This window comes from Bos javanicus, chromosome 13 (genome assembly GCF_032452875.1).
Source record: "Bos javanicus breed banteng chromosome 13, ARS-OSU_banteng_1.0, whole genome shotgun sequence".
Lineage (NCBI taxonomy): Eukaryota > Metazoa > Chordata > Mammalia > Artiodactyla > Bovidae > Bos > Bos javanicus.
The window spans coordinates 22,785,427-22,804,435 of NC_083880.1; the positions used below are offsets into that span (position 1 = coordinate 22,785,427).

Below are 19,009 nucleotides of genomic sequence, written 5' to 3' on the forward strand. Positions count from 1 at the left end.
GGGAGAAAGGGACCTCTCGCCCCCGGGCCGGCCCTTGGCCCGCTCGGTTGTCCCCGGCCTTCCCCCCTACCCCCCAGCCCGCCAGTCCCCAACCCAGAGCCAGCAGCCCCTAGACACTGACCCCTGTTTACAAACACAGCCTGGGGGCGGGGTGGGGCGGCCGGAACGCGGGCTGGCGGTGTGGGGGAGGCGGCCCGCTCCCGAGGACGCCACCAGCAGAGAGGGACGAGGAGTTGGTGCGAGAGAGCGGGCCCGGCAGCTGGAAAGGACTGAACGCCTTGTTTTTGAAACTGTCAATTCCCTCAACCCCTATTGTGAGGGCTTCATGCAAAACATCTCAGGCCTTTTAAAGTAGGAGCTTGTGAGGCCGCCACAGTTTGAAAAGGAGCGAGAGAGGAGCGGGGCCTAGGGCATGGGCAAAGAATGATAGCTGGGCCCCACCCCCCCAGCAAAAGAGGGCCTGCCAAACAGGTAAAATGCAGCCCTCCCCCCTCCACCTCCTAGATCTGCCCTACGTCCCCACCCCCCAGGCTAGTTTGCAAAATGCCCTCTGGCCTAGGGAGCAAACCAAAACCAAAGCTAGCATTAAAAATAGCGCTTCCTTCCAGGGAAGGGGAAAATCGTGTGGAAGGCCAGGGTGAACCGGAGGACTCCCTAAGGTGGACGCCCTGTTCCTCCTTTCCGTTTTCCTGAGGTTTCCTGAGTTTAGTTGATGGGGGAGCCTTTATATCCCCCGCCCCCCAGGCCAGTGTGGCTCTAGGAGCTCCCTTTTTCACATTTCTTTTTCTTTTTTTCCAGCAGGAAGTATTTTCAAGGTGAAGCAAAACTCACCACGTTTTCTGTCTTTTGTAGATGCTAATGCTTTATTATTATTATTTTTAATAGTTGTGTTTTGTTTTTGTTTTACCATAGAGGATTTTTGTTTTCTTTGAAAGAAACAAAAAATGCTTTTGAGGAATTAGTCTACATCTCTTCCTGCATGCACACAAAACTAGCATTCACATATCAGCAGAAACTTCCAATTCTTGTGCCTGAAACTTTGAGGAGTTTCTAGACCATTGAAAGTCACCCAGACATGGATAAGATAAAAATCCACACACCAGCCCATCTAGTTTATGTTATTGCTGTTTAGTGGTGGCTCCTTGTTGTTGATTTTAAAATAAACAACCATTATTGAGATTACTTCACTGTAATCAAGTAAGCCAGTACAAAAGAATACTCACTTTAAAAAGTAAATAGTTGAGAAAGAGCAAACTGCATTTGCTAAAAAGGCAGATAACCTGACTGTGGAAGACAAGAGTACACACATCTCTTAAAAAAATAATTAAATCTTCATTTCACAGTCTTATCAGGAAACTACTTTTACAGGAGAACAAAAATAACTTGTTTCCACAAAAAAGTCAGAAAAAGAGCCCTTTCCTTCATTTTTTTTTTCTTATGCCTGTAAGTGTTGAGTCTTAGACACAGGAATCAGTGACCCTGGAACCATATAGTGTTTTAAACAAACAAGCAAAAAAAAACCTCTCACCTGAAAACATTTAAATGTAAAAAATGCAGTCTATCAATGGAGATAACTTTTGTTTTTCTCTCTATAAGTCTTAAGTTTTTGAACAAATAGGACATTTATAGCATCTTAGAAAATCTAGATCTTGTCATCAATCATAAACCAACCAAAATGAAATAAACTGTACTAGGAATACAGCAGAATAGGAAAACAGCTAAGAGGCTCCTCAAAATGGAAGAATTTGCATTTACAAGTTACTGAATACTATTTGGTACACTCTCCTAACAGAAGCCCCAGCTGAGGTTTTGCTGTGATTGGCTGGCTTGTGGTGGTACTGTGGGGAGAAATTTGTGTGGACTGTTTCATTTCTTCCTTTTTGATGGTATCACTCTGGAATGCCTCGGCCTCCCTGCTGCTCATTCTCCAGTTCCTATAAACTGAAACTATTGATTCTCTGAGGGTTGGAGACCAAGTGTCAAAGCTGGAGGCCGATATTTTATGTCAGAGATTCCATAGGGTATATTTGTTTTAAATTGTGCTTATTGTGCTTATTCCAGCTCTCAATCCTCCCACACCCAAGATCTATAGGCTTCAAATATACTTTCAATTTATAATTTAGGCACAATGATTCCACAGCCAATAAGAAAAGTACTAGTCTAAATGTAGTCATACTTGAAACTTTCTTGACTTAGCAGTAATTAAAGAGTAGAAATTACAGACTTCCAGTGTGTGTGTGTCACACTTTTTACAGATTGATTTTGCAGGACAACTGACTGCACCCAAATTCTGCTGCCTTCCAAAGAGGCAAGAACTGACTGAGAAGCCAATGGCTCAGCTTTCTGGGGCTTTAGCTGTAACTTGTACTGGTCTTTGAAATTACACACAAATATGATTTCAAGGATAACATCCCCCAATTTTTACTTTGACCATATCTATCATCCCAATAAAAAAAAGATCCAGTGAACCTACATCTGGCAACATTCAAGAAGGAAAGGAAGGGAGGCAGTTCAAAGCATCTGTTTACTCCATCCAAATGTATTTGGATGCAGGTACTCTCAGCCTCTGTCCTTTACAATAAAGAGTAAAACCACAGAGCATATACAGCAATTAGGGCTGAGACCATCCAGATCTATCTGAAACATTTATAGACAAAAGGAAAATTTCAAAGGGAGTAGGAATTAAAAGGTTAAGGGGGGGGGGGTGGAAAAAGACTGAATTTCCATGAGAAATAGTGACTTCAATTCACACAGTAAACATTTCATTGATGTTTTGTTTCATTCTGTGATATATGATCTATAGATGCAACTTCTTAGGTTTAAGATGGCAAAGATCTGAGATCTATAATTTGTCAGACTAGGGGAGGTGGACCCAAAATTATTAAATTTAACTTTCATCAAAATAGCAAGTGATCTCTGCTTCACTTTCTTCAACCTGAAACTTTTTGCACTTGATTTGTAATAAGTTTGTGAAGTTTTGTTGTTATTTAGGAAGAAACCCACCAGTGGTCTGCACAGAACCTGACTGGCCTCGTCACATGGTATTACAACAAAACACTACACCCAATAAATGCATTTCTTTCAGGCAAAAACATTACAAGTGAAAATGTCAACAAAACCATTCATTCCTGTTAACTGTTCTTCAATCTGGAATAAGTAGAAATGTATGGAACCAGGAATTTTAAACAGTGTTTTTAATTGAAAATAAAGCTAAAGCATGCTTTTCAACAGTGCAAATTTCCATAATTTTGATTTACTGCTTCCATCATCACAACATAGTACACCAGCATGGCCCTTACCAAGGGCTAGACCCTAACCATTTGCATGTTGAACTACTTTGATTTTAAGTGCAAATATAGATAGTCACCTCTGATTGTCACTTGCAGTAGAAACTCTCCTGCTCTATACACAGGATGGTCTGAAAACAGAAGTTTAGAGAGATGCAGAGAAAGTAAAAGGTAATAAAATCCAAGTGCCTGAGTTCTGGTACCAAAAAGCCCTGAAATAACTGTTATTTTTTATTTGGGGTATTCGAACAATTCTGATCCATTTTCCTTTTCTTGGTTGCTTTTTTACTGCTCTGTCACTATAAAGAGTCAGACCATAAAATATCCTGCTATTATGAGAAATATTTTAATTGTTTTGCAACTTTGAGGAGTCATGTTCAGACCACAAGGTAAGCAGGACAATAGTAAGAGTCACCTAATTTAAAATTCTGGGTGAGGACGAAAAAAGGACTTTTGCAATTGCAAGGAGTGGCATAAAAGTAAAATTACACCCTTTACAAAAAAAAAAAGAAAAAGAAAAAGAAAAAAGACAATATTATATTTACTTTACTCGATATATGTGAAGTAGCTGTTACCAGCATTCATTCAGGACTCCCCAATATTTCCAATCAAAAAAAAAAAAAAAAAAAAAAGTGCAACTACTCTTGGAGAGGAAATGAGGGGAGAAAAAGAAAAAGATACCCCACAAGAAACTTCTTGCTACTTCACTGTGTAACCATGTAACCAACCTAACAAACTTTCACTGAATTAACAGTTACACTTTTAGGTCTGAAATCTAGTGCATAAACTTAATGGCTCATTGTAATATTTATTATTCAACCTTTTGACATTTATTTGTAGCAGTTGAATTGAGGTACCGGGTGCATTATTAGCATTGAAACAGTAAAGTGTTCCAGCTCTACCGTAATAACTGAGTTTACTTGAGTCTTTAGCCTGAAGTATAGTCTGTGGAATGTAAACCAACCCTTCTCCCACCCCTCCCCCACCCTACTCCAAAAAAAAAAAAAAACACCCCGCAATGGAAAAAAAAAAGTAATCCGATTTCTGTCTTCAAAATGCGATAAACCAGGACTCCAAAAGAGGTGTAACACATTAATGGACTTGTACAAACCATCCTGTGCAGTTTACAACAAAAGGAAGGTATGGTTCAAGAAAATATCTTCCAAAAACGCTTTTATGAATTAAATTTCCTGAATTTGTGACTAGGTGGAAGAGGTATTGCAGAACCGCCCAGCTGCCATTTCCATATAGGATGGGCCTTGTGAGGAGGTTGGGAATCCTTAGTGGTGTTTAAGGAATACGCCGGCCACAAATCCCCATCCTTCCCAATAATGAGTGATGGTGGACAAGGAAAATTTGCCATGAAATTAAATGGCCTTTTCACTGCTGATGCTACATTGCTGGCTACCTTTTTGCGTCTGTTTATAACTGTAAAATCATCCAGTGTTCCTTCATGTGTCTCAGTTTTACCTGTAGGACGAGGACTTCTAGCTGATTTCAGATTTGGTTTGACTGGAGGTGTCTGAAGTACAGGTCGCTTTCCCAGTACTAGTGTCCGGTAATTTTTCCTCACCCTGGCACCAAATTTATATTCCCCATCCTCAGGTTTTGGAGAACCTAAAGTGCATGAAAGGCCCTGACTCTGAGCCAGTGGATTTAAGGAAGGAGTTTCTTTTTCAGGGCATGCAAAACCTTCCTTGGCTGTAGTTAACAAGGCGTCCTCCTCTTTACTTTCAGTCACACTGTAAAACTCACCCTTTGTATCATTGCACTCGCACTTTAGCTTATTTGTAATAAGGTCAGGTTCATATTCTTCATTAGCACTACTGTCTTCTACTTTGATTTTAATATTGTGCAGAAACGGCAATGTCCTGTCGCCGGTATCAGTACAGGCATTCTCGGCTTTAGTTGTTGCTGCGGCTGTATCCACCTCGGGATAAGTTGGTGAAGAAGAGGGCAAATCCGTAGCAAATTCAGTACAATGAGGGATTTTGGAATCTTTTTCTGAATTTGTTGCTGCTCCCGAAGAATCATTATTTAAGAACCTAGCAGCTATTGTGTTGTTATCTGCACAGTGTGTAGTAGGAGTTGCTTGTAGGCATTTCCTAGCCTCTCGGAGTATTCTTTGTTGTGGAAATGCATTGTTTGTCTTTGGGCTAGGTGAAGAGGCCCCCTCTGCCAGGCAGTTAATTGTCAGGTCAGTTCTCTTTACAATACTGGAAATTTCAGATTGTGGGAATGTAATCTCAGATACCCTATCGTTTCTTATCTCTGTGAAACAACTCCCCAGGCTGGCCGGGCAGTACACCGGAGACGCTTTGGGGGCCCAGCTCTGCAGATTCCACTCCTCGGGCGACTCCGCTTTGACACTACTCTTGAGATCGGGAAGTCTGCCGGCATCCTCGAAAGCAGCGGGTTTGGTTGCAGCGGCGGCGGAGGCCAGATGGTACAAGAAGTTGGCCTGCGCCTGCACGCTGGGAGGCTTGCAGAAGCTGGTGCGCCTGAAACGGATGCTCTGCACTGACACTTGGCTGGAGCCGGAGCTAGAGTCCGACTCCGTGGACGAGTCCTCCTCCTCCTCCTCCTCCGAGCTGACTTCACTGGAATCCGAGGCCCCACTGCCCCCCTCCTCCTCTTCCTCCTCCTCTTCCTCCTCCTCTCCCTCCTCCTCCTCTTCCTCCGAGGACACAGAGTTGCTGGAGCTGGACACACTGGAGCCAAAATCCGAGTCGTTGGCGGCATGGTCCGAGTAGGAGCTGGACTCGGAGTCGCTGCTGCAACTCTCGGGAAAGCTGCCCAGATGGGGCTGCGGCCGGTGGTGATGAGGGGGATGGTGATTCGGCTGCGGCAGCTGGGCCCGGTGGTGGTGGTGATGGTGGTGGTGGTGGTGGTGGTGGTGGTGGTGGTGGTGGGGAGGCGGGCAGAAGCCGTTCACCAGATGAAACCTTTCCAGGCAAGTGGCCCCGGCGGCCGCCGCCGCCGCCGCCGCCGCTGCCGCCGCCGCCGCCGCCGCCGCCTTGGCTTTGTAGGACCTGGGCAACAGCAGCAGACGGCGGGCGCCGGCGTGCGGCGCGAGCAGGCAGTCCTTGGCGCCCCCGCGCTTGCGCTTGCACCGGTAGGTCAGGCTCACCGGGCCTCCGGCGCCCGCCGTCGCCGCTGCAGCCTTGGGCTGGGGCCCGGCCGCCGACGCCTGGTAGTAGGCGGCGGCGGCGGCGGCAGCGGCGGCGGCGGCGGCGGCAGCGGCGGCGGCGGCCGGGTGCTTGCTGCACAGCAGGCTCCGAAAATAAGCAGGGTCCGAGTGGAAAGCGACGTAATTTCCCTGGAGCGGGGCAGTTTCATAGTTTAGAGGGGGTTTGCAAGGCGAGCGCACGAATTCCGGGTAGTGCGAGCCCGGGTATTTGCTAAAAATCTGAGGTAGATGGGCGGCTGGGCGCGCGGCGGCGGCGGCGGCGGCGCCCGGGCGCGGGGACTGCGCGCTGATTGGCAGGGGCCGCGCGGCTCCGCTCAGGCCCCGCCAAAGTTGGTGCTTGTCCTTCCAGAAAGCCGGGCGGGGGCCGGCGGCGGCGGCGGCGGCGGCGGCGGCGCGCCCTGGCGGCGGCGCCTTTGTGGCCAGGGCCCGGCCGACCCTCCTGCGCTTGGTCTTGAGGACGCGCTCAGTTTTGCAGGAGGTGTAGAGCGCTTCCACGTCTTCCCGGGAGATGAGCGTGCATTTGGCGGCGTGGAAGGCGATGCTGTTGATTGCCTTGAGTTTTCGCAACTCCTCCAGATCGCAGTGGTGCTTTTTCACTTTCAGATGATCCATGCGCTTGTGCACGGTCGTCCTCGGGATGTTTTTCAGCAGATCCGTGAAGACTTGGGAGAGGGCAAACATTTGCTTTCCTTTAATGATGAGGTAGCCGAGCCTCACGCCATCCACCTCTTCAAAACCTGACTTCAGGTCTCCCATGTCGGGCACTAAACGATCCCCACCATTTGCAGTAAATATATACGTGACGCATACATACACATGTATGTATGTTAATCCTCCACCAGATGCTGCGTGTGTCTCAAGGCATCCTGCTAATAAAATAACAAAGACTGTTATTCCCGGCGAAGGGAGTGCCAAACTCTAGGCGAAATTATTGGGGAAAAGAAAAAAAAAAAAACTATGAAATTACACTGACTTGATTCTTGCTTTTTTTTTGGTTTTCGTTTTTTTAAAAAAGAGGGGAAAAACCATCCGGTTTCTGCTTTGCCAGTGTGTTGGTCTAAGTCCTCGCTGCAGATCAGTACCTGGGCCCCTCTATTCCTTCCTTCTCCATTGGAGCACTATGATAATGGAATGTGAAGGAGAAAGAGAAAAGACATGCAGCTGCTATTCCCGCCGCTGCTTTAGCTACAAATAAAATGACAGAGTGAAGTGAGCTCGTCCGGAGACACCTTCATCAATTAATTCCCCTAAAGCCAGCGCTGATTGGACACTCCTGACAGGTGATGCAATAAAAATTGATATTCCACCCCTTCCCCCCAAAATCTCCCACTAATTAGCATACCCTTATACTGCCACCTCCCCTCCCAAAGTAAATAATACAGTCGGTATATAAATCTTTCCATTAAACTATCGGAGCTCAGAAACAGCCTGACTCACAGACTTCATCAGAAGCAGTGTGTGTACGCTTAAAAAAAAAAAAAAAAGCCTTGTATATTCGCCTTTAAAGGAATATTGCCTATTTTTTGCTTTATTTGAATTTTACCGCTATAGCTATTATCATTTCAAAGAAAAGCATTTTTAAAACATTATCAAGCCTAAATAGATATATCCCACCCCCCTTTTCCTTTGGAAAATGGAGCTTAAGCGAAACGTGCAGAACAGCCTGGTATTTCCCTTATGGGAGTGGGGGAGCCCGGCTGGGAGCTCCAAAGTTAAATCCGCGCGGTGAACCATCCCAGTACAGACTTACGTTTTGAATTTCTCTCGATTTTCCTTGTTTCCCCCACCCCCCAAAATGCCTTTTTACAACCAGAAACAAAGTTATTTGACCAATGAAGCAGTTCAAGGCTCCAGCTCCGAAACACTGTAACAATTCAACTGAATTTTGGTTCTCTGCTGGGGGGTGGAGTGGGGAGGAGGTAGTTTCACGTCAGACCCATAACAAAGCATAGATAAGCCAGAAATGTGTACACTTTTCACAATTAAGCAGGCTGGATTGGAGGCAGGATGGTCCTAGAGTCCCCAGCACAGCCTTAGCCGGGGTCCTGTTCACAACAGGTCAGAATTCCATGGAGCAGATTGCTTCTGTAGCAAAGAAAAGAAAAGGTAAACCGCCCAAGGTGCTTCCAGAGGTTTTACGTAATAACGATGAAAAGAAAGTGCTGATGTATGATGCAGACTATTTCAGTGGTCTGTGATGCTTTTGGTTGGTAGTTTAAATGAATCTTCCACAACTCCCATTTTTTCCATGAAAGCCAAGCATCTGCTTTTTTTTTTTTTAATCACTTTGGATGAATATCAATATTGTTTAACCTCTTCATAGTCAAATTAAAGCATATTTTGGTGTCATTTTCAAGGATATCCAAAATATTGCCAAATGAGAGCAAAGGTCTTCCCAGTCGCATCACCACGATTCCAAGGCAGTTTGTTGGCTGCTTTGCAAAATTCGGCAAAATCTTCTTAACTGTTCGGTGTTTGGAACTACAGCATGAATGCAGCCCAGGCATTTATATGTTTCCTTGTTCTTCCAAAAATAGACACATCCGTGTGGTTAAAAGAATAAACGGATATTTCTAAGCCTGCAAGAAAAAAATTGTACAGTAATTTCTTCCTTCACATTCAAAAGTTCCAGCTTCCCCTGCTCTGGTCTGACTAGCACAAGCAGGTATGGCTCAAAGAGAGAGGGAGAGAGAGAGGGAGAGAGATTAAAAACCGAAGAGTCAGACACACAAAAAGGTAGTTTGCATGAAATCTCGGCCATGGTTCCCCACCCCCACCCTCATCTTTCTTGTAATTTCCCAGGAATTTTGAAGAGAATTGGGAATTTCAAGAAGTGCATCCGGAAATTAAGGAAGTCTATTTAAGAGAGTCTGTAACTCAGAGGTTGGGATTTGAAAAGTCAGCCCTGGACTACTGTTGCACTCAGCACAGATGTAATCGCCGCTCTTCAACTTAATCAATGTGTGTACAAACCGCGATGTCTAGTTCTTGCCTTTGAAATCTAAGGCTAGCATTTCCATCCAAGAAATCAGAGCTACAGCAAATTACATTTTTGTCCCTTGAATGAGAGAAGGATCATTGAATGGATCTCGTGATATTTCAGGCTTTAAACGTAACCGAGAGGCAGCAATGAACAATGCCTCGTCACAGCTAATACCATCCACCGAGTTGGCTTTCTTTTGCATCTGGATGTATCACACCGCGTATTTCTTTCACTTTCGCAGGAGGCAAAATGCAAGAGGTTTAAACAGAAAGCAAAGTTTCCAGGAAAAGCAGATGCTGGTGTTTGTTTTTGAAAGTAGAATGAGCAGAGTCTTTCTATTGCCAGCGACAATAATGTCGTTTTAAAATTTCTCCTGATGCACTTATATACTGCCAGCCCTCTTCCTCTCACCCCACCCCGTTCAATTCCCCTCCCCCAGCTTTAAGATTTCCACCAAAGAGTCAAACAGCCAAGAAATAGTAAACTCAGAAAAAGCCTTTGAGAACACATTACAAAAGGTTGGCTAGAGCGTCTTTTTTTTTTTTTTAATTTGGCCAGGTAGTACTAGTTGTTCTCGATTCCTATTGAGATTTTCACACACACACACACACACACACACACACACTCACAGTCCTATTCCTCCTGCACAAGGCTATGTGATTTAGTAACCATTTCAAAATCACCTTTTCCTCTCCTTCCTCCTCTTTCACCTTTGAAATACTGGCAATATGGGTGGTTTTTAAAACTAGCAGAATAGTATGTTTTAAACTAAAGTTACAATCTGTTGGGTCAAATGAAGAAAAATAAAGGCCAAGGGATTTGGGAACTGGATCTATATATACAATTTATGTGAGTATGTTTGTATGTGCACTCAGATACCTTCACATTTATACATTTTTAATACTCCTATTACACACCTTTCTTCTTGTCTAATACATTCTTTTGTTCCTTTAACTTCCCCATCAGTGTGTGTGTGTGTGTGTGTGTGTGTGTTAAGGCGTGAGCGTGCACATTCTCGCATGCACATGCACACACACACAGAATGTGACAGACAGCTTTCTTGTGGCCATCAGCACACGTTGCATATCCGGGGTCTTCTCCAGGCACATTGGGGGTCGATCCCGATAAAAAGATCTAGCTGAGGCCCCTGAGCGCTCACACATGAAAGGCAGGGGACTTTAAGATGGATTTGCATGCACACAGGGGATTTCGATCAATAGCTACCAACATTTATGGCTTAGATTATTAATGTGAAAGCTGGCCAAAAGAATGGGGATGAAAAATTAAAGGTGTCTGTTATCAATTATGCTTAAAGTTATGCAATAATTTACTTACTTTGCCTGGATGTGCAGATCCAGATGTATAAAGTACTGTTCTTCAAAAGCCAGGGGGTTCCTTTGATAAATATGTTGACCATGTCAGCCGCCTCTACAATCAAAGATGAACCCTATTCAGATGATGGACTGTATTCAAATTATTTTTTTTAAAAAAAGATATATCAACTTCTATGTTTCTGAAGCACATATACATATGTGGGGTGGATATGCCCAAATTAACATTTATGTGGATATTCATTTCCAAGGGTCCAGGGAATTACTTAACTGAGAATTTAGGCATATATATGATATGCACTGAGTTTGTTAATTAAATGCAATTATTTACTCAGGGAGGAATGCATAATCTACACACTATCATAAAAAAGTATTTTAGCTTTGAAAACAAAGCTGTTTGCTAGAGGAAAATCCTCTGTGGCAAATACAGATAGAAATATATTAATGTCCACTTACTTCTGCATTTGTTGTAAAAAATCAGCACTTTCAGTTTTTAAAGTGATGGGCTATGAAGATATGAACATATTTGTCTTTACTTATCCTGTGTGAATGTGCTAAATTTATCTTCAAAGGTTCTATTTTGATTTATTTTCACTGTATTTTATGTTTAAATACCATTGCAATTCAGTCTGACCTCTTTCCTATGCATCGAAGTAATGCACACGGCATTTACAGTCTTTTAAATGGTTAGCTGGGAAATGCAATAGCAATTTGCAGATGTAGTTTACTAATGGGGAAAGTTCTTTTGAAAACCTGAAGGAAAATCTAAGAGTACTTTTGCATTTCTACACTACAATGTCATATAATTAAAGTATTGAAGAGCATTAAAATAATCCTTTCCCTTCCCAGCCTTCACTCATACATACATAATTTAAATGAGGAACAACACCCCCCCCACCCCACCACCATCACCTAACTCTTCACCATATACATTTGTTTTAGTGATTGCTGGCACATTTTGTTCAAAGTGAACTCAGACAGAAAAGACTAGGGAACATCACAAAGGCCTCCACAATGTAAGTACACTGGTTAGAAGAATAAAAGAATTCCCTTGTACTGTTAGCCAAAAGTAACTATAATAAAACATAACAAAGTCTAAAATAATAATAACGACTCATATGGCTGAATTAATTGAGGACATAGGACAATGAAATCCTGTGTGAGAGTCAACAGTTCCTTACCTAAATTTATGTCTTTTACATGTTCTCTACTTTTGGGGAGGGGAAAATGAGAATGCAGGAGGAGGAAATGGCTAACTTGAGGATCAACTTAAATTATAACTTAGTACATTTTCTTTAATTTTTTTCTTTTTTGTCTCATTCAAACAAATCAGGGCAGGTCTCCAAAAGGGCCCATCCTTCTGTTCTTAGGCATCTGAAAATCCTGTTTTTAACAGAAGTTTGGGACACAGAGTATATGCCATGTTGTCTACTGACCCATAATCAAAATGCGGTGACCTTCTACCCTTTTTTTGCCCCCTGACCCATCTTGAATTCAATGCAGCCTTTATAAATTTGCAAATCCTTGGAGGTAGAGGGGGTTTTGTGAGGCTTTGTTCTGAAAAAGCCCTAAGAGTGTGCTTTCTAAATTAGACAAAGGTAGAGCAACAAACTCTGGGGGACAAGATTTTATACAGGTGAGCCATAGGCGACTCTTCAGATAACACATATTGCAAGCCAAAAAGCAGTTATAAATGTGGGAGACAAGAAGGTTACAGATTACGTCAAATTAGAGTATGGTACAAATCACTTTCATGATGTAAGAAATGGTTAGGCCACAATCTTCCTGCTCTCCTCATCTCAAGGGCTGTGGGGGACCCTAGTGATCATGGAAGGAATGGGGTGGGAGAGGAGTAAACAGAGAGGGGAGGAAGGCTGGGAGGGAAAAAAAGAAAGGAGCAAGACCTGATCTGAATGTACAGGCACATTCCCTTATCTTTTCTGCTATCAGCCAGTTTAAAGGACACCATAATTATGATAGTGATAAAACAATGCTTGCTTATGTGTGCTGAATAAATAAAGAATGTTTACAGCTCAAGAATCTTTTAATTCCAATTAAATGCTATCAAAGAAAAACCACTTTTCCTACTGCAACTGCCTTTCCCCCAATTATCTTGTTTTGTTGCAATATTTTCCTATGAGACACCAGGGCCTCTTACAATTGATCGTGAATGTAGGAAAAAAATCTGAGAAAGTATAGAGTTCTGTGTTGGTGTATTCAATAACCCACAAACCTCAAGATCCACAGTTTATTTGGGATACCCTGATTTTTGTTTATTTCCTATTTCCCATCAGGGAGAGCCAAATATGTAGGAACTGAAGTGATGACATTCAGTGTTGAGGCCTACCTATGGGCTGCTTAAGCCACACTGAAATTCTGAGCACCCTAGAGGGGAGAAGGGAAAGATACGCATGTGAAGCCTGATGATCTCTGGAAAGGGAATCCTCTGGTTCTGTTCCCCTGGCTTCAGCCCAAATTCTTCTAGGAGCACTGGAGCCAATCACTGTCTTCCACTGCTACAGCTACTGGGTGCACACAAAAAAGCGGGAGATCAAAAAACTCCAAGTTCGCATTTATGGATACACAAGGATCATTTCGTATTCATGACTTCAACAAATCACATTATAATCAGATTTTAAACAAGGTTTGGGGAGTAATGCCCACCAGGCTGGACCCTAAACACTAACACATATCACATGCTAGCCAGGAAAGCCACTTGTTAAATTTTGGAATCACAGGGTGAAAATTGTCTTTCAACTTTGAAAAGCTCACTTTTTGCTTTAAAGGCCAGTTTTTACACAAATTCATTTCAAGCAAGTGCTTCTCTTTAAGTCATTCCAAAACGCTATAATTCAAATCTCTGTTTGCTTCCTTTCTCAGTTCCAGTAGTGTTTTGAAAAAAACACATGGCATAACAAACATTATGGAAAACCCACTCCTTCCGTTAAATGTCCTTACAAACCTGCCTTTTTACTCCATCTGTCTAAGCAGCGCATTGCTAAGCAGAAACTTAAACAACATACACACACACACACACACACACACACACACACTTTCCTCAAAGAAATATCTAGTATTTCTTGGCATATTCTTTTGGTGATGTGGTACAAAAATACAGTGGTGAAAATTTTCAGAGGATACCTAAATTCCCTGGATGCTTGCGGACCCCTTTCCTTTTGAAAGTTTAGAGCTTCCAATACCCTCAATTCTACTGGCAGAATTAGGATGGACTTAGAGGGTCCTAAACGTGACCGATTCACTAAGGCGGGGGGCTACAGCTTGCAGCAACGTGCTCGGCAACTTAATCCTACGCTAAAAGAGGGCAGAGAGAGAAAAAGAATGGAATACAAACTCTCCCGACATTCGTAGTTACTTTCAAGGTGGATTGTGTATTTTAAGGCTGATGGGAACGTCTGGTTTGGGGAGCAAAAAGAAGAGAAGGTAAGTGTTTGTCCTTGTATCAACCAGTTCCTAGAGAAACAATGAAAGAACAAAGGGAACCACTTCTCCATCTGAACATTTTCTGAATCTCCCTGTTTCAAGCCAAAAAGCCTGCGAGGGGATTCGCTTTACTCTACCGTAAGCAGTTCTTGCCAGGCTTGCTGAGCTAAGAAAGAGAGAAAAGTTGAGCAGCAGTGTAAATATAGACTAAATAATAATAATAAAGACTTGCTGTAGGTATCGCCAGAGCTCCAGCCCCAGCAACTTTAGAAGTTGCTAAATGCAAGAAGGGAAAGCCCAAGAAAGAACCTTTACATTACAGATTTCAAACTGTAAAGTCATTTAAATAGCTTTACTTGCTTTTTGGAAGGATTTCTGCGCACAAAATGTGAAGGTTACTGTCTATGGGGAAAGAGCGGCGTACTGTTCAGGTCGAGAAATGTTCTCTATTTCTATGTGGAAAATAATTTTGTTCAAAGCAAAGGGGATTCAAGTATTGACGCTACTGTTTGTTGATAGAAGAAATGGCAGCAGTGGTTGGGAAAGGAGAGTCGTATATAAATGTATTTGCTTTGGGGTACAATGGTTATCGGCAAGTCGGCCTTTGTGGGTCTGTGTGGCTGAATAAGTGACCGAGTGCCATCGGCATTATATAAATGGATCGGTGTGTGTGGGGAGCCCCCCAAAGCCGGCGAGCACGTGAAACACATTTTTTTACTGCCCCCCCAGCGGCGACCAAGCCCCCTCCACGCCACCCCCAAATCCGTATATTACCTGCCCAGTTACAGTGACACATGTTTATGTTTATAGTCCTGGTTTGTAGTAGTGTCAAGAGCCGCAGCAAGGGGAGGGGGAGGAGAGAGGAGAGGGAGGAGTAAATGCAACCACCCCCACTTGTTGTTAAAGCAAATTTACTGCGTTATTGCAAGGCCGGTACGGGGGGCTGGGAAGTGAGTTGAGAGGAAGGGTAGAGTTGGGTAGTGTGTTGGTGGTGGAAGGCGGGGGTGGGGTGGGGTTAGGAGATCCGGGATGGAGCTCCTCTCTCCAGCGGCCCGGGAAAAGCAGCTCGGTCAACAGGGGAGCATGCTGGCGCGGTCGAAAACAAAAAGGTTCCTCCTGCTCGCTGCGTTCACGTGGGGGGCTCTGCAACCGGGGCTCCAGGGCCCTGACCTCTGACCCTGGCTCCTCTCCGCGCTCTCCCGGTGCCGCGCGGCCACTTTTTACCCAGGATCCCTCGCGCCGGTCGCGCTCGTGCCGAGCTCGAGTCCTTCTTAATCCTCCATTCCCCGATTCAGTCCCCTCCCCTCTCCCTACTCCCCCCCCGCCGCTACCCCACACCCCGCCGCCGCCAGCCCCGGGGGAGGATTCTCCGGCAGGGAACCCCCGCCCCACCCCCACCCCGAGAGCCCGGGCCGAGGCGACCGCAGTCGGGCCGGGTGGGGCGGGGAGTGCAGAACCGGCCTCCCCTGCTGTGCCGGGCCTGCGGGGGAGGGGAGGGGAGGGGAAGGGAGGGGAGAAGAAGGCGGGGGGAGGGGACCCGAAAGGAGGGGGCGCGGCGGCCCGGCCCCACTGCCCTGCCGCGGCCTGGACCTGTTGACTGCTATTGGTCCGCCTCGTCCTGCGCCCTCTCCCAGCCCGCCGCAGCCCCGGTCCTTCCGCGGAAATGTGGGGAGGAAATAAGGATGGCTGTTCTCTCCGCCTCCCTCCAACTTTAGTTTTTTTCTTAGGGGATGAGAAAGCAAAGTAATCTCATCCGCTGCTCCATCCTGTCTCATAAAGTCCTGTCATGCGCGGGCCCGCCGCCCTCCCGGCCCCAGCTATTTAAAACCTTCTCTCTTCCTCAGACCAGCTCCCCTGCCCGGAGCCCGAGGGCCCTCGACGCCCCCGCTGCGCTCCCCCCCGCCCGGCCTGGCTTCTTCTCCAGCGAATTGTGTTGCTTCTTCCCAAGAAGCTCCCTCGTCCACGTTCCACTTTTTTACCGTCCCGGGAGGCGTAAGATAAAACCTCTGGTTTGCTGCATGCCGCCGGACACATTTTCTGCCCTTTCGTCAAAATGTACTTGATGGAGAGTTTAAAATAACAATATTTAAAGGAGGAAATAAAAAGGGGCGAATTCTTTGCGACATAAATGCATTAAATTTTTTTTTAAAGAGAAATGTATTTAAAGGTTTTATGAGATTTGCTGTAGTTCCTTCTAAATTTTTGGATTTCCTGGGGGGATCTTTTCCAGAGGGAAACAGCAAATTAAAATTAAGGTGGAAGTGAGACATCTCAACCACTTCTGAAAATAAAGGAGAAATTGAGAAAATATATTCAGGAAATAGCGGGAAGGCACCCACAGCGAAAACTGGAATCGCCGAAGGCAGCGCCTCGGTGTCGCAGTTGGAGGAAGGAGGGCCAACCCACGGCCGGGAAGCAGGCGCGCGGCGGCAAGAGCGGGGAGAGCGGCGAGCCGGGCCGGGCCGCGGCTCTTGGGAGGAAGGCTGCGCCGGCGGTGCGAGCGCGAAACCGCGGGCGGGGAGGGCCGAGGTGGGCGGGGGCCGGGCGCGCGACCGGCGCCGCCGAAGAAGCTGGAGTCGGGCTCCGGTCGCCCGGCCGCCCCCATTGTTCGGCCGCCGCGCAGCAGTTCGCCGAGCGCGTCCTTCCCGGGGGAGGGGTCCCGAGATCGAACTCTGCCCCCACCCCCAGCTCCCCGAACTGCAAAAGGCTCGGGCCGGGTCGGGTCGGCAAGTTTTATGATCAGTGTCGGCGGGCGATGGGTTCCCAACTCCAGACCGCGTAGGAAGGAGGCTTTACAACGTGCCGCTAAATTGGAGGAAGCTGGGCAAGCCTGAGACTCCACACGAAAAGAGGGAAAGCAGCATAGATATGTTTGTAAAGTGATGGCTAGATAGAGACAAATGTGGGCAAAAAAAATTTTTTCTTTCTGGATCCAGAGAGTTAGAGCCCATCATATCCTATTTTGAATCTCTTTAAATGTATGGATTCGAAAATGAATGTCGGGGTTCAAAAGAGTTCGGAAAAGCACGTTTCACTGTCTGTTACTATTCAGTTCTTTGTTGTATATAAAGAGTTTAGTTTTAAAAGGCTGGGTTGAGCTACCCCTAACAAAAACAGGCTTGGATTCTTAACGTGAAGTGCATTTTCAAAATAACACTGAAATTCATAAGGGAAAAACGTGTCATTTGCTTTTATAACACGTTTTAGAAAGAAAGAACTGAAAGACACCTACGAAACTCTGCCTGTTTTCCTTTGTGAGGCATGTGGAAAAAATATTTCTGGCAAGCGTCACAGTTTTAAAAAATGAAGATTTCCAACAAGTGATCGCAAGTCTTGAAGACAAGAGTAAAGTCATCGTGCTTGAAAACTCATGAAGAAATAATTTCAATTCTTTTGCTCAAACCTTACTAGGGCCAGAGAGTAATTTCGACTTAGATTTATAATAGACTTTGCGGAAATTCCTTGTAAAATGCCCATTACTAGTCTCTGTATTATACAGCACTGGTTTCCCAAGGTGGATTTTTAAAAACCAATTAGAATTGATCTCTAATGGAATATTATATTTACATGTCATCATGAAAACATCATTTGATAAGAGTTTTGAATTACAAGAAAGAAGTTAACAGATAATGTTCATAAATAGCATCTGTTTGAAAAGATGTTTGAAAAGGTAGTAGTGGTTGTGATTTTGCATTTGAAATGCTATAGAAGTGGTTTGCATTTTAACACTTTCATTATGCGACTCTTCTTCCTAAACTTGCATTTCCTCAAGGAAATCATTCAGTTCTTTCGAAATATAGGGAGAAATTCTTATATAAGAAATCATTGGAAGTGTAACTACGGAAAGATTTGAACAGGAAAAAAAAATTGGTGTTGAAATTAGATATCCTCAATCTGTTCATTCCTTCCACACTCATCCTCCCATGGTCCCCCTCCCCAACTACTTGGATTCAATTTACATTTTTTATTTATAAGTCTGAATATTTAGAATAGCTTTATAAGTTTATCTGCTACATAGTTGATTGTAGATGGTGAATCTTTTTACATCTTTTAGTGTTTCAGGCATTTGGGGGGGTTATTTAAATTAAAAAAATGTTACAAGTCATGATATACTTGTGAGAAAAACAACAAATGGGTGGAAAAAGGGGCATGAATGGGGGTGGGGATGGAGAGGGACAAGTAGCTTTCCAGATTAGTCTTTGTAATACCTTTCTTTAGTTTTCTGTCATTATATTTTTCACTTGTGCTTGCATCCAAGATCATTGCTTTTTTAATTAGGATAAATTGCCACCATATAAAAATTACCTACAGTTTGGCTCTTACGTGTCACAGTAAAGACTGACAAAAAGTGATCGGAGGCTTGTGTTTAATTCGCCAGGAATGTTAAGCTTCATAAGATTCACCCTATGGGGCCATGGTGGTCTTTGGCACTGTTACTGTACAATTTCAAGAGGTAAATATACACATTATAGATTAAAAAAATCTAAGATGTACTAGGCAAACATTTTCTTGATTGAAGGAATAAAAAAATGAATTTGTCAACCTCTTTCTTTCTGGGACACAATGCAGTTAATTAACATATTCTTGGGCTTGTTTCTGGATTTGGTAAGCAGTGGCCCCTTTCAGAGAGGAAAACATTTAAATCTTAAAAAGTAATCTTTGGTCCAAAGAGTATTTAGAAATTCAGTTTAATTTCTGATTCTCCTTTTTCTTTAAGTCCCAGATATGTTTCATTTCTTGCAAGGTTCTATTCCACTTCAGAAACTGATTTTCCTCT

General features: G+C 44.3%; 1 protein-coding gene across 4 annotated transcripts; it reads right to left on the minus strand.

The window, feature by feature from the left end:
• Window positions 1–3,176: 3,176 nt before the first annotated feature.
• Window positions 3,177–18,285, minus strand: SKIDA1 (SKI/DACH domain containing 1). 4 transcript variants are annotated; one of them, XM_061435968.1, is made up of 4 exons: window positions 15,007–18,285; window positions 10,796–10,888; window positions 8,228–9,056; window positions 3,177–7,343 (listed from the first exon to the last, which is right to left on the minus strand). In XM_061435968.1, exon 4 carries the CDS (start codon window positions 7,231–7,233, stop codon window positions 4,462–4,464), a length of 2,772 nt encoding a protein of 923 aa, XP_061291952.1. In that variant the 5' UTR covers window positions 7,234–7,343; window positions 8,228–9,056; window positions 10,796–10,888; window positions 15,007–18,285; the 3' UTR covers window positions 3,177–4,461. The 4 variants fall into 4 exon arrangements, with proteins under 4 accessions (XP_061291952.1, XP_061291949.1, XP_061291951.1 ...); XM_061435965.1 differs by having other exon boundaries at window positions 3,177–7,346; XM_061435967.1 differs by having other exon boundaries at window positions 3,177–7,346; window positions 7,451–9,056.
• Between the last annotated feature and the right edge of the window lie 724 nt (window positions 18,286–19,009).

Coding starts and splice junctions, on each gene's coding strand:
- SKIDA1 (XM_061435968.1), bottom strand. CDS start 7,233: ATGGGAGACCTGAAGTCAGGTTTTGAAGAGGTGGATGGCGTGAGGCTC.